Source organism: Eriocheir sinensis, chromosome 22 (genome assembly GCF_024679095.1).
Source record: "Eriocheir sinensis breed Jianghai 21 chromosome 22, ASM2467909v1, whole genome shotgun sequence".
In the NCBI taxonomy this organism is placed as follows: Eukaryota; Metazoa; Arthropoda; class Malacostraca; order Decapoda; family Varunidae; genus Eriocheir; species Eriocheir sinensis.
The window spans coordinates 8752199-8768328 of record NC_066530.1 but is presented as its reverse complement, the minus strand read 5'-3'; the positions used below and the strand labels follow the sequence as shown (position 1 = coordinate 8768328).

General features: G+C 43.2%; 1 protein-coding gene across 2 annotated transcripts in view; it reads left to right on the top strand.

Moving 5' to 3' along the window:
- Window positions 1–16130, top strand: part of LOC127001999 (uncharacterized) — a 120384-nt gene that overhangs the window by 26004 nt on the left and 78250 nt on the right. Inside the window, exons 1-2 of one of the 2 annotated variants that reach the window (XM_050867308.1) lie at window positions 10027–10313; window positions 10899–10944. In XM_050867308.1, coding sequence (XP_050723265.1) covers window positions 10920–10944 — 25 coding nt within the window. In that variant the 5' untranslated portion in view covers window positions 10027–10313; window positions 10899–10919. Of the gene's footprint in view, window positions 1–10026; window positions 10314–10898; window positions 10945–16130 lie in introns of those variants that run through there. The other variant, XM_050867309.1, reaches the window with a different exon arrangement.

Genomic DNA, 16130 nt, shown 5'->3' with positions numbered 1-16130 from the left:
GCGAAATACTGCCTTACATTCACATCTTTCAGCGTTGCCAAATTGAAGGTCGAAGTGAGAGCCATGCGGGCGAATCTGGCATCTGGGGTAGGGCGTCGCCGTCAGCAGACAGGCACGCGGGGTGACGTAAGGCGGCGGGTGTTTGGCCGACGGGCACGTGATGAGCCGCGCGGGAAGCCTGGGACGACTTTTGGCGGGGGAGGGAGGGACGGGGTCAGGCACGGTCTGCATTCCTAAACATCTCGGGGCTTGCCATTACTTACTTCTTGCTCACTATTACTTATTTCTTGCTCGCTATTATTTACTTCTTGCTCGCTATTAATTACTTCTTGCTCACTATTACTTACTTCTTGCTCGCTATTACTTACTTCTTGCTCACTATTACTTACTTCTTGCTCGCTATTACTTACTTCTTGCTCACTATTACTTACTTCTTGCTCACTATTACTTACGTCTTGCTCACTATTACTTACTTCTTGCTCACTATTACTTACTTCTTGCTCACTATTACTTACTTCTTGCTCACTATTACTTACTTCTTGCTCACTATTACTTACTTCTTGCTCACTATTACTTACTTCTTGCTCACTATTACTTACTTCTTGCTCGCTATTACTTACTTCTTGCTCGCTATTACTTACTTCTTGCTCGCTGTTACTTCTTGCTCGCTATTACTTACTTCTTGCTCACTATTACTTACTTCTTGCTCACTATTACTTACTTCTTGCTCGCTATTACTTACTTCTTGCTCGCTGTTACTTCTTGCTCGCTATTACTTACTTCTTGCTCACTATTACTTACTTCTTGCTCACTATTACTTATTTCTTGCTCGCTATTACTTACTTCTTGCTCACTATTACTTACTTCTTGCTCGCTATTACTTACTTCTTGCTCGCTATTACTTACTTCTTGCTCACTATTACTTACTTCTTGCTCACTATTACTTACTTCTTGCTCACTATTACTTACTTCTTGCTCACTATTACTTACTTCTTGCTCACTATTACTTACTTCTTGCTCACTATTACTTACTTCTTGCTCGCTATTACTTACTTCTTGCTCGCTATTACTTACTTCTTGCTCGCTATTACTTCTTGCTCACTATTACTTACTTCTTGCTCGCTATTACTTACTTCTTGCTCACTATTACTTACTTCTTGCTCACTATTACTTACTTCTTGCTCACTATTACTTACTTCTTGCTCGCTATTACTTACTTCTTGCTCACTATTACTTACTTCTTGCTCACTATTACTTATTTCTTGCTCACTATTACTTACTTCTTGCTCACTATTACTTACTTCTTGCTCGCTATTACTTCTTGCTCACTATTACTTACTTCTTGCTCACTATTACTTACTTCTTGCTCGCTATTACTTACTTCTTGCTCGCTATTACTTACTTCTTGCTCGCTATTACTTACTTCTTGCTCACTATTACTTACTTCTTGCTCGCTATTACTTACTTCTTGCTCACTATTACTTACCATTAATAAACACTTGACGGGACTTTCGTAGATGTTGTGGGTAGTTTCCTGGGTGATTTTATGAGCCCAGTGATAATTTGACAAGGCTTCTGCACCATGAACCTGAAACACACTCCTGAGAATCTGATTAATCTCCTTTGTGGTTCATATTCTCAAACATTTTGGGGCCTAAACACACACACACACACACACACACACACACACACACACACACACACACACACACACACACACACACACACACACACACATTTGACAAGGCTTTCGTTTCGATGTGTGGTTTTATGAACCTAGTAATAGTTTGACAAGGCTTCTGTACCATGATCGTGAAACACACTCAAGAAAACCCGTCTATCTCCTTCGTGGTCTTTGGAAATATGTGTTGTGAGTCCCTGAAGCGTGAGAATACTGGCCCAGATCGGTTGTAGGATATACCTTAGCCACGGCCCGTCAAGGAGAGCCACACTCCCACTTGGGTTTAAAGGGCAAGAGGTTAGCCTAAGAAACACCCTTGGATGTCTTGTATCAGCAAAGACCCTTCCCTTTAAGCAGCGTGTCTTGAGCTATATTTTTAAACATTTTGGGGCACACACTGTGGACAAGGCTTCCGGAGAGGTTGTGGGTGGGAAGAGCGGTCACTCTCGGTTGCACAGAACACCAATTAATCTAGCCACGAGACTACACTTCCTAAAGCACCACGAAGTAACATGAAAATGCTGGGAGGCCGGTTTACAGTAGTTCATAATATAAAAGTAAGAGATAGAATGAATTAGAATGGGAAGGACAGCTGCGTGGAGGCTTGCTCGGGTTGACCGTTTTGGGGGTTGAGTCAGCGGGTGAGTGAAGCGATGCGCCTCCCGGTGTATGCCCCTGTCAGTGGTTAGTTAGATAGAATTACGTTATTGTGTACAGCCAGTCAGAAACAAATGTTAATACACTGCCTGCATGTTACAGAAACTTACTCTTCCTGAAGCAGCGCCAGACGAGCCGCGTATTACCTTAAGAATTACATTATATTCGGCTGAAGCAAGCACCTCGTGAAATCAGATCCAGTAAACCAAAGTTAAATTATAATTATGATTAGTCCTTGCAGCAAGCCTCCACACGAGTTCTGTGACGGAAGGCTTAATTTAAAAGAGGGGGTCACATGCGCGCGATCCAGGACAATGCAAGACTTACACCACCCACTTGAGCATAATATCATAAGTATAGTAATAGCCGTTGGCCATGAAATCAGTCCCTGCCAGCCACCCCACGGGTTCTGTGACCGAAGGCGTAATGCAAAAGAGAGGGTCACTTGCGCGCGATCCAGGACATAATACAGGACCTGATTAGTTTCCTATATTGAAGTCCAGGGATGCTGAGCTCAGGAAAGGTTATGGGTGGTATCCTAAGACGCTTCTGCCTCTCACATCAACTATCTCCAAAGGCTGAAAAAGGAGGTTAATCGGGTTCTCGTGAGCGTTTTTATGTTCACCGTGAAGAAACCACTTGAGCTTAATATAATAATTGTCCTGCTGAAAAAGGAGGTTAATCGGATTCTCGTGAGTGTTTTTATGTTCACCGTGAAGAAACCACTTGAGCTTGATATAGTAATTGTCCTTGGCCATGAAACCAGTAGCTGCAAGCCTCCCCATGAGCTCTGTGACGGAAGGCGTAATGTATAGGAGACTGCCCGGAATACGAGAGACAACACGAGCTTCACACCAGCCACCCGAGGACTGCCGGGTAACGAGGCGAAGGTTTCAGGGACCGTATACATCCGTCAGTAATGAGTCAAAGGGGTTCAGAGCCCGTCCCAAGGAGTGTAGGGCTGCATTCTCAAGCATTTCAGGCCTTACACACCTGCATTTGGTTAGGCTTTCTTAGAGGCTGTGTTAGTATTTCCATGGGTAGTTTTATAAGCTTAGTGATAGTTTGACAAGGCTCCTGCACCATTAACTTTAAAAACACTCATGAGAATCCGATTAATCTCCTTTATGGCTCGTATTCTAAAACATTTCAAGGCTTACACACACACACACACACACACACACACACACACACACACACACACACACACACACACACACACACACACACACACACACACACACACACACACACACACACACACACACACACACACACACACACACACACACACACACATTTCCTGTGCTGAGTGATAAAAAGCCAGCCACCTCGGCAACAAAGACCACATAATTTTCCGGCCGTCTGCCCTTCGTGGTCGCAGAAATCACAGACCACGAATTCGCTGAGAACGAATCCGCGCCACAACGTTTATGCGAGGGGTTGAGTCCGCGCCCTCTGCTTTTGTTGTTGTTGTTGTTGTTGTTGTTAGTTTATTTTGCTTCTCTTATTTGGATTCTTTCTTTGTCTTTCTTCCTTTTCTGTCTTTGTGTCGTTTTCTTATAATTCTTCTTCATCATCACTTCTTCTTCTTCTTCTTCTTCTTCTTCTTATTCTTATTATTATTATTATTATTATTATTATTATTATTATTATTTTTCATGTATTTGTTTTCCTGGTTCTTTTTCCTCTTTTTTATTCATTTTGTTCTTTGTCTTCTTTTTTTCTTCTTTTATCATCATCATTATCATGGTTATCTTCTTCTTAATCTTCTTCTTCTTATAATTATTATTCCTCCTCCTCCTTTTTATTAGTATCATCATTATTATTTCATCAACTTTTTATCTTTCTTTATCGTCGTCATCGATTGATTGATTGATAGTTTATTGTTGCAAGTAAACAACAAAGGATAAGGGAGGAGCATGCCATCCCAACCCCCAGGCAGTACAGAGTGTGATTATACAACTAAGGATACATGTGGAAGTAGCACCAGGAAACTAAAAAGATACAGTGACAGGGGACAAGTGCTATTTTTTCCCCTTCACTGTCTTCGTTTCTTCTCGACAGGACTGGTATGTATATAATTACTTGCTCAAATAACGTTTTTAGTATAGTGTTGTGCAGGTCAACTCCTTATACCTCTGCCTAAGCATCTTGTTAAGTGTGGTGGGATTCACAAAGAGGAACTTATTGAAGCGTCTGCAACATTTATCAATAGAACTAAGAACGCGTAAAGACGAACGGAGGAATAAAAAAGCTTCAACATGGAGAGACTGGAGGAAAAAAGCTTCAACATGGAGAGAATGGAGGAAAAAAGCTTCAACATGGAGAGAATGGAGGAAAAAAGCTTCAACATGGAGAGAATGGAGGAAAAAAAAGCTTCAACATGGAGAGAACGGAGGGAAAAAAAGGCTTCAACATGGAGAGACTGGAGGAAAAAAGCTTCAACATGGAGAGAATGGAGGAAAAAAGCTTCAACATGGAGAGAATGGAGGGAAAAAAGCTTCAACATGGAGAGACTGGAGGAAAAAAAAGCCTCAACATGGAGAGAATGGAGGAAAAAAAAAGCTTGGTGTAACTTGGAGAGACTGGAGGGAAAAAAGCTTGGTGTAACATGGAGAGACTGGAGGAAAAAAAGCTTCAACATGGAGAGACTGGAGGAAAAAAATAGCTTCAACATGGAGAGACTGGAGGAAAAAAATAGCTTCAACATGGAGAGACTGGAGGAAAAAAATAGCTTCAACATGGAGAGACTGGAGGAAAAAAAAGCTTCAACATGGAGAGACTGGAGGAAAAAAATGCTTGGTGTAACATGGAGAGAATGAAGGGAAAAAAAGCTTCAACATGGGGGAACGGAGGAAAAAAATAGCTTCAACATGGAGTGAACGGAGGAAAAAAATAGCTTCAACATGGAGAGACTGGAGGAAAAAAATAGCTTCAACATGGAGTGAACGGAGGAAAAAAATAGCTTCAACATGGAGTGAACGGAGGAAAAAAATAGCTTCAACATGGAGTGAACGGAGGAAAAAAAAAGCTTCAACATGGAGTGAACGGAGGAAAAAAAAAGCTTCAACATGGAGAGACTGGAGGAAAAAAACAGCTTCAACATGGAGTGAACGGAGGAAAAAAATAGCTTCAACATGGAGTGAACGGAGGAAAAAAATAGCTTCAACATGGAGAGACTGGAGGAAAAAAATAGCTTCAACATGGAGTGAACGGAGGAAAAAAATAGCTTCAACATGGAGTGAACGGAGGAAAAAAATAGCTTCAACATGGAGTGAACGGAGGAAAAAAATAGCTTCAACACGGAGTGAACGGAGGAAAACAAAAGCTTCAACAGGGAGAGACTGGAGGAAAAAAATAGGTTCAACATGGAGTGAACGGAGGAAAAAAATAGCTTCAACATGGAGTGAACGGAGGAAAAAAATAGCTTCAACATGGAGTGAACGGAGGAAAAAAATAGCTTCAACATGGAGTGAACGGAGGAAAACAAAAGCTTCAACAGGGAGAGACTGGAGGAAAAAAATAGCTTCAACATGGAGTGAACGGAGGAAAAAAATAGCTTCAACATGGAGTGAACGGAGGAAAAAAATAGCTTCAACATGGAGAGACTGGAGGAAAAAAATAGCTTCAACATGGAGAGACTGGAGGAAAAAAATAGCTTCAACATGGAGTGAACGGAGGAAAAAAATAGCTTCAACATGGAGAGACTGGAGGAAAAAAATAGCTTCAACATGGAGTGAACGGAGGAAAAAAATAGCTTCAACATGGAGTGAACGGAGGAAAAAAATAGCTTCAACATGGAGTGAACGGAGGAAAAAAATAGCTTCAACATGGAGAGACTGGAGGAAAAAAATAGCTTCAACATGGAGTGAACGGAGGAAAAAAATAGCTTCAACATGGAGAGACTGGAGGAAAAAAATAGCTTCAACATGGAGTGAACGGAGGAAAAAAAAAGCTTCAACATGGAGAGACTGGAGGAAAAAGAAAAAGCTTGGTGTAACATGGAGAAAACGGAAGAGAGAGAGAAAAAAAAAAGCTTGGTGTAACATGGAGAAAACGAAGAGAGAGATAAAAAAAAAGATTGCTGTACTACCGAGACTCAAGGTGAGCCGAGCGTCGTGGATGAGAGACACAGGCAATCGGTGAAGCCTAGACGAATGATGACTGAGAATAAGTGTGCTGAGGCAGGTCATGGCATGCGTAGATGGATACAGATGAACGACCCAAGTGATAGAATGGCAACCCAGGAATTGTAGAAGCCAAGGCAGACAGAGAACTAAGTGGAGAGATGATATTAGAACCTTTACTGGAGCAGGATGGAGAACACTAACACCAGACAGAGAACCAGGTGGAGAGATGGAATTAGAACCTTTACTGGAGCAGGATGGAGAACACTAACACCAGACAGAGAACCAGGTGGAGAGATGGAATTAGAACCTTTACTGGAGCAGGATGGAGAACACTAACACCAGACAGAGAACCAGGTGGAGAAATGGAATTAGAACCTTTACTGGAGCAGAATGGAGTACACTAACACCAGACAGAGAACCAGGTGGAGAGATGGAATTAGAACCTTTACTGGAGCAGGATGGAGTACACTAACACCAGACAGAGACACAGGTGGAGAGATGGAACTAGAACCTTTACCGGAGCAGGATGGAGTACACTAACACCAGACAGAGACACAGGTGGAGAGATGAAATTAGAACCTTTACCGGAGCAGGATGGAGTACATTAACATCAGTCTGAGATCCAGGTGGAAAGATAAATTCGAACCTTAGCTGGAGCAGGATGGAATTCTCTAACAGCAGACAGAGACACAGGTGGAGAGATGAAATTAGAACCTTTACCGGAGCAGGATGGAGTGCACTAGCACCAGACAGAGACACAGGTGGAGAGATGGAACTAGAACCTTTACTGGAGCAGGATGGAGTACACTAACACCAGACAGAGAACCAGGTGGAGAGATGAAATTAGAACCTTTACCGGAGCAGGATGGAGTGCACTAGCACCAGACAGAGACACAGGTGGAGAGATGGAACTAGAACCTTTACTGGAGCAGGATGGAGTACACTAACACCAGAGACATGGATTTTTTATTGTTTTTGTCCTGTAGTTGACTAATAATGAATGATGGCGATTATGAGAAGGATAATGAGGATGAGGACGAGGGTGAAGTGCAGTAGATGCGTTCCCTTAACCAATTTGACTTTCCGCATCTCTCGTGTAAGCAAGACTCGGCACGAAACAAACACAGGAACCTCATCTGGCACCGTTTGGCCTTGGTGTTTGCAGTGCTTGAGTTCCCAGCATTACTTTTTGTTGGGTCTGAGAGTGTCGGCGGAGAGTACATGATCGTCAAGAGGGGGAGACTCTCGTAGGGCCTTAGTCTTAAGCACTTCGGCGCCCAAGCACATATTTGGCAAGGCTTTCATAGAAGAGTGTCGGCGCCTGCTGAGTACTTGACAGAATCACTCATAACTTAAGCTGCCTGACAGAAAATTACTCAGATATTTGGTATTTTCAGACTCTTACGCTTCTCACGTCAGCTATTTCCAGAGTCCGAAAATGAGATTAATAGCGTTCTCATGTGGGATTTTTTAGGTTCATAGTACAGCAACTTTGCCATACTACCACCAGGGTCATAAAATCACCATGGAAAGGCCCAGATTAGGAATGCCTTGCCAAACGTGTGTGCTTTGGGCGCGAAATGTTACAGAATTATGGCCCGTAGGTACTACATTAGACTGAGATTGTACGCGTCACCTCGTAACTGAATGACACGAGAAGTTAAAGAAGCCGTAGATGGATGGAGAGGGGTCTTGATATTCCCCTTCTGAATGTGTTCAAGTCGTAGGAAGGAAATGCAAAAAACACATGAGTGATTATTTGATCTCTATACAGCGAGAGAGAGAGAGTGCGTGCATGCGTGCGTGGGAGGGAGGGAGGGAGTGGTTCACATTGGACAAAGACTTCAACATCTTGTATAATGAGACGTGGGAGTGCTTGTGTGTGTGTGTGTGTGTGTGTGTGTGTGTGTGTATACACAGTCGTGTGTGTAATATTTTTTTTTTGTGTGTATAATCAAAAATCTCTTTCTGTGTGCCTTGTTCGTATTTATGTGTACAAACTATTTCGAGGTATAAATAGATTGTGAGAGTGAGGCGCGGGGAGCCAGGCGTGGCCGGAAGAGAATCTTAGGCCAGGTGTTCACACATGTTGGTTGGTGCGAGGCGTCAAGTGATGGGCGACTTTAACCTATCGAGCATTGTGGATTGTAACTGCTGCAGATTGTAAACGTAAAATGAAGAAGAATCTCCGCTTGCCAGTCATCTCAATGTAATGGCTAGTCTGCTGTTGGCTGATATTGCCTTTCTGCACCTGGTGTCGCGGCGTGACATATTCGGAGCCACCATTCGTAAAAATATATCAAAGTCAGTGGTGGACATTCGAGCACAATTATTATAACCTGTTCCTTGTACTCTCAGCTCCGTCAGAAGGAAGTCACCATGAACTGTTCTTTTTTATAAAACTTACCTCACCCATAGGCGTCTGTTTCTCTTTTTTCTTGGTCTCCAGTGAGTTCAAAAATAAGTAAAATACAGAGGCCACAGCACCAACCTCCGCACTCACCGACATCCCGAGAACAACCCTGAGGTGTGGACAGGAATCATTATTTCCCGAATGTTTGGAAACGGTTAGGAAATAATGTTTTCAAACAAAGTTTCCTGGTGTGGACGGGCATTGAGAGAGAGAGAGAGAGAGAGAGAGAGAGAGAGAGAGACTTTTACACTTGTTCACTGTGTATTTAGCATCACTAGTGGTGTGGGGCATGTTCTTCGCCACCTGTGAGCAGCCACTTTTACCTGCTGGGTGGACATTTCTCTCACTGTTGGCCCTGCTGCAGTGAATGTGTTCCACAGGCGGGACACCCTGGAGGTGAAGGTCCTCTGGTGCTGGCTGCCGAGGTCACGCGCCAGCCAGCACCAGAGGACCTTCACCTCCAGGGTGTCCTGCCTGTGGAACACATTCACTGCAGCAGGGCCAACAGTGAAATAACGCACAAGAAAAAAAGTGACATTTTAAGCCCTGAAAAGTGCACAGTAAAACATATGCTACTCGAACGATCGCATAAAGTGTCGTCGGCAAAAACAAATATGTTGTGTATTATAGATTCGTCAGTTTAAATAAAAGAGAGAGAGAGAGAGAGAGAGAGAGAGAGAGAGAGAGAGAGAGAGAGAGAGAATGAATGAATGAATGATAAAAATAATGAGAGAGAGAGAGAGAGAGAGAGAGAGAGAGAGAGAGAGAGAGAGAGAGAGAGAGAGAATGAATGCATGAAGATGAAAAGAATGAGAGAGAGAATGAATGAATGAGAGAGAGAGAGAGAGAGAGAGAGAGAGAGAGAGAGAGAGAATACCAGAAAGAACAGGAAAATTCAGTCAACATACCATACTCACGTCCCTACCTGCCCTGCATTCAACACACACACACACACACACACACACACACACACACACACACACACACACACACACACACACACACTCGAAGGTAAAATATAGAACAATAGAAGTAGATCTCAATTATGCAAGCTATAAATAAGATAGAACAAATAACACACACACACACACACACACACACACACACACACACACACACACACACACACACACACCACCACCACCACCAGCTCGTGCTCGAATAGGCTGTTCAAACCTGTTCCTGGAAGACTCTTAATGGCACTGAATGAAGAGTGGATGTGTGTTGTTACGTGGCGCCGCCTTCCCGGAACGCTGCCCCTCACAATGAATGAAGAGTGGCCACCTTGACGCAAAGACTTAACCTGTGACGCAGCGCAGTGTGGCAGAGGTGTGGATGGCGGGTGATTGCCTGGTACTCTGTGGTCATACTGTGGCTGACGTGGTTGTCTGGGTGGCCGCCGTGGTGATGTTTGAAGTTCCAGTTTGCTGTATGTATTGCTTTACCTTCATGTTCCTTTTGAGTGTAACATTAGACAACAGAGGTACAGTGACTCGAATGGCCCTCTGTCTTTTTGTGGCTGTGGGTGACGTGTTTTTTTAGGTGGGTTCTGTGGCCGCCGTGGTGATGTTTGAAGTCCCGTCTTGCTGTATGTATTTCTTCACGTTTATGTTCCTTTTGAGTGTAAGATTGGACAACAGAGGTATACAGCTGCTCGAATGGCCCTCTCTTTTTCTGTGTCTGGCGTGGTTGTCTGGGTGGGTTCTGTGGCCGCCGTGGTGATGTTTGATGTTCCGTCTTGCTGTATGTATTGCTTCACCTTCATGTTCCTTTTGCGTGTAAGATTGGACAAGAGGTACAGTGACTCGAATGGCTCTCCGTCTTTCTGTGTCTGGCGTGGTTGTCTGGGTGGGTTCTGTGGCTGCCATGGTGATGTTTGAAGTTCCGTCTTGCTGAATGTATTGCTTCACCTTCATGTTCCTTTTGCGTGTAAGATTGGACAAGAGGTACTGTGACTCGAATGGCCCTCTGTCTTTCTGTGGCTGTGGGTGATGTTTTTTTTTCTTTTTTTCAGGTGGGTTCAGTGGCTGCCGCGATGATGTTTGAAGTTCCGTCTTGCTGTATGTATTGCTCTACCTTCATGTTCCTTTTGAGTGTAAGATTGGACAACAGAGGTACAGCTGCACGGATTGAAGCGTGGCTGGTCCTGTTTTACTGAGAGTGTGTGTCTGTGTTGTGTTGTGTGTGTGTGTGTGTGTGTGTGTGTGTGTGTGTGTGTGTGTTGTGGTGTTTTCAGTTCCATATTGCCCTTTTGTGTTTTGTTTCACCTTCATGTCTTTTTGCCTATAAGATCTACCTACCTATCTACCTACCTACCTATGCCTACCTACCTAAATAATTAACTACCTATCTAATTACCTATTTATATATCTATTGTCTCTTACCTATTTTTTTATACCTGCCTACAAATTTTTCTATCTATCTATCTCTTTCCTTACGTATACTTAAAGATCTTTCTGTCTCTCTCCTCCTCCTTCCCTCCCTCTCTCATCTCTCTGTCCATCTCTGTCCATCTCTGTCCATCTCTCTCTCTCTCTCTCTCTCTCTCTCTCTCTCTCTCTCTCTCTCTCTCTCTCTCTCTCTCTCTCTCTCTCTCTCTCTCTCTCTCTCTCTCTCATCTACCTTATCTGTCTATTACTCCTTCCCTTCCTCATATATCTGTGTATCTCTCTCTCTCTCTCTCTCTCTCTCTCTCTCTCTCTCTCTCTCTCTCTCTCTCTCTCTCTCTCTCTCTCTCTCTCTCTCTCTCTCTCTCTCTCTCTCTCTCTCTCTCTCTCTCTCTCTCTCTCTCTCTCTCTCTCTCTCTCTCTCCTTCTCTCTCTCTCTCTCTCCCTCTCTCTCTTCCTCCTCCTTCCTTTCCTCCCTTCTCTCCCTTCTCTCCAGTTCCCTCTCTCCCTTCCTCCTCCCTCCCTCCCTCATCTATCTGTCTATCCTTCCCTCCCTTCCTCTCTCCCTTTTCCTCCTTCTTTTCCTCCCTCTCTCCTTCTCTCCCTCCCTCATCTATCTGTCTGTCTCTCTATCCTTCCCTCTCTCTCTCTTCCTCTCCCTCCCTCCCTCCCTCATTTATCTGTATATCATTCCCTCCCTTCCTCTCCCTCCTCCTCCTTCCTTTCCTCCGTCATCTATCTGTCTATCTCTCCTTCTTTCCTTTCTCTTTCTCTCGCACCCCCCCCCCCCCCCCCCCTTCTTGCCTCTGGCTCTCAACTCGCGGCATGGCTGGACGCTCGCCTGATGAGGTGCTTCCGTCGAGGCGTCTTGGGCGTGATCAGAGTTCGTACAGAGACAATGGAAAAGCCATCAGAGGCGCCGCTCATTCACGGATTGCCTCTCGTGTGATGGGGCTGTGTTACGCTTGTCTGCTGTGCTCCTCCTGTTCCTCCTCGTCTTTTACGCCACATGCAGACAGAACAAGAGTGAAGCCTTGAGAAAGCCCTCACTGATTGCTGTACTATGATAGACTAGAGCTCGTTGTTTGTGCTGATATTATTTGGTTGCCTCTCGTCTTCTGTGCTCGTGTTCCTCCTCGTCTCTTACGCCACATACAGACACACCAAGAGTGAAACCTTAAGAAAGCCCTCACTGATTGCTGTTCCATGATAGACTAGAGCTGGTTGTTTGTATTCGTGTTTATCTAATTTGGTTGCCTCTCGTCTGCTGCTGTGCTCTTGTGTTCCTTCTCGTCTTTTACGCCACTTGCAGACAAACCAAGTGCCATATTTTTAAACATTTCCACAGTTCCCCGCCCAAGCACACATTTGACATGGCTTTCGTAGGAGTTTTGGTCATTTCCAGGGATAGTTTCATGATCCCATAGTGGTAGTTTGACTCCTCCCTTGTACCATGAACCAAAAATATCACTCATTAGAATCCGATTGGTCTCCTTTTGGGCCTTTGGAAATAGGTGATGTGAGAGGCGGAAGCGTCTGAAAATACCCAAGAGTGAAGCATTTAGAAAGCCCTCGGTGACTGGTGTTCCTTAATAGACAAGAGTTAACATAAAAACATAAGGAATCTGCAAGAACCTGATAGGGCTATACAAGGCAGCTCCAGTGAACCTAACCCCACGTAACCTCACTATCGCATGAATTTGTCTAGTCTCTTTGTTAATGTATCTATCGTATTGGCACTCACATCATAACTGCCCAGCCTGTTCCACTCATCCACCACTCTGTTGATAAACCATTTCTTGCCCATGTCTTTGTTGAATCTGAGTTTATCCAGTGTTAACCCATTGCTACGTGTCCTACCCGGCTCTCTTACCGTCAGAACCTTATTGATATCACCCTTATTAAAGCCCTTCATCCATTCATAGACTTAAACCCATTGCTACGTGTCCTACCCGGCTCTCTTACCATCAGAACCTTATTGATATCACCCTTATTGAAGCCCTTCATCCATTCATAAACTTAAAACCCTTCATCCATTCATAGACTTAAACCCATTGCTACGTGTCCTACCCGGCTCTCTTTCCATCAGAACATTATTGATATCACACTTATTAAAACCCTTCATCCATTCATAAACTTAAGCCCATTGCTACGTGTCCTACCCGGCTCTCTTTCCATCAGAACATTATTGATATCACACTTATTAAAACCCTTCATCCATTCATAAACTTGAGCCCATTGCTACGTGTCCTACCCGGCCCTTGTCATCGGAACCCATCAATATCACTTATTAAAACTTCGATCGTCTCCTCGCTCCCTTAGTTATTCATGTTTATTTGTTTATCTTATTTATGTTTCTGTGTGTGTGTGTGTGTGTGTGTGTGTGTGTGTGTGTGTGTGTGTGTGTGTGTTCGTTGATTCAGCAATGGTTCGCCAAGACAAAGTTCTGAAGAAAAAAAAATGGACAGCTTTTTCAATCATGTGACTTGTTGTGGCTTAGAGAGAGAGAGAGAGAGAGAGAGAGAGAGAGAGAGAGAGAGATTAAAAAGAAAGACGAATAGAAAGATGGGAAGGAGAAAGGAAGGAAGGGAGGAAAGTTTGGTACGGAGGAAGGAAGGAGAGAAAGGAAATTATGTTGCTTTCTACTTTTTTTCAGGGTTTGGTTTTCTCTTCCTTCCTTTTTTCTTAATTTTTGTATCTTTCTTCCTTTCTTTTTTTTGCATTTTCTTTCTCTTGTTTTCTTAAATTCATTCCTTCTTCCTTCTTTCTATCAAAAAAAAATTCCTTAGTTTTTGTCTTTCTTTTTTTTTTTTTTCATTTTCTTTCTCCTTTTCTTTCTTTAATTCTTATCCTTCCTTCCTTCCTTCCTTCTATCTATCTGTGTTTCTTTTCCTTTATCTCTTTTACTTTCTCTTCCTTTCTTTCTTAGTTCATATATAGAGTCGTCTCATCAGCTCTCCTCCTCTTATTGACAGTCTTAAGTTTCGCCGCCATGTTGCATCTCTTTCTATCTTCCATCGATATTTTCATGCTGACTGCTCTTCTGGACTTCCTAACTGCCCTCCTGCGGCCCCGCTGCACACGACTTTCTATTCATGCTCATCCCTATGCTGTCCAAACCCCTTATGCAAGCATCTCCTTTCTTTCATCCCCTTCACTGGTAAACTCTGGAACAATCTTCCTTCGTCTGTATTTCCTCCTGAGTTGCTCTCTATGCTGTAAAAAAAATCTTTCTTCCATTCTTTTTTTATATAGCATTTTCTTTCTTTCCTTTCTTTAATTATTTCTTCCTGTCTTCTTTCCATCTAATTTCTTTTTCTTTCTTTTATTTTCTCCTTGGTTTACATATCTTTTTCCTTTCTTATTTGGCATTTTCTTATTTCCTTTCCTTTTTTTATTTTCCCCTCCTTCTTTCCTTCTGTCTGTATATGTTTCTCTCTTTAATGTGTTCTTCCTTCCTTCCTTCATCTTCTGTATTTTCTTTATCTCCGTTTTTTTCTCCTCCTTCCTTCATTCCATCTTTCCTTCCTTCCTTTCTTCCACCCTTCCTTCCTTTCTCCCTTCCATCTTTCCTTTCTTCCACCCTTCCTTCCTTCCTTCCTTCCTTTCTCCCTTCCATCTTTCCTTTCTTCCACCCTTCCTTCCTTCCTTTCTCCCTTCCATCTTTCCTTCCTTCCATCCATCCTTTCTTCCTTTCTTCCTTCCTTCCTTTCTCCCTTCCATCCATCCTTTCTTCCTTTCTTTCTTCCTTCCTTCCTTTCTCCCTTCCATCTTTCCTTCCTTCCATCCATCCTTTCTTCCTTTCTTTCTTCCTTTCTCCCTTCCATCTTTCCTTCCTTCCATCCATCCTTCCATCCATCCTTTCTTTCTTTCTTTCTTCCTGCCTTCCTTTCTTCATCTTTTACAATGTCTTTATCTCCTTTTTTAATTTGCTCCTCCTTCCTTCCGTCCATATATGTTTCTTTAATGTGTCCTTTTGTCCTTCCTTCCTTCATTTCTCCCTTCCATCTTTCCTTCCGTCCATCCTTCCTTCCCTCCATCCCTCTATGTTTCTTTAATGTGTCCTTTATTCCTTCCTTCCTTCATTCATTTCTCCCTTCCGTCCATCCTTCCTTCCTTTCTTCCACCATTCCTTCCTTCCTTCCTTTCTTTCCTCCATCCATCCCTCCTTCCTTGCTCTCCTTTTCCTGATACTAATGATGGTAAGGATCGACGGGTAGGAGCCTCCAGGGGATTAAGGAGAGGTCGTCCATCCGTCTCTTCGCAGCCTGTTGCATACATTACCTTCCTTGGAAATCCTGTTCGGAGTGTCTTCTGTAATGTGTTTTCCTTTTAAACTTGTCTGGTCCTGGTCTGATCTTGAACGCGAAAAACACTCATGAAAACCAGACTAATCTCCTTTGTGGCCTTTGGAAATAGTTGTGAGAACCGAAAACGTCTGAAAATACGGGCCTAAGGATGTGTTAGTATTTCCATGGGTAGTTATATGAGCCTAGTGATAGTTTGGCAAGGCTTTGGTAGAAGTTGTGTTTTAGTATTTCCATTGGTAGTTATATGAGCCTAGTGATAGTTTGACAAGGCTTTGCTAGAGGTTGTGTTAGTATTTCCACGGGTAGTTATATGAGCCTAGTGATAGTTTGACAAGGCTTTGCTAGAGGTTGTGTTAGTATTTCCACGGGTAGTTATATGAGCCTAGTGATAGTTTGACAAGGCTTTGCTAGAGGTTTTATTAGTATTTCCATGGGTAGTTATATGAGCCTAGTGATAGTTTGACAAGGCTTTGCTAGAGGTTGTGTTAGTATTTCCATTGGTAATTATATGAGCCTAGTGATAGTTTGACAAGGCTTTGGTAGAGGTTG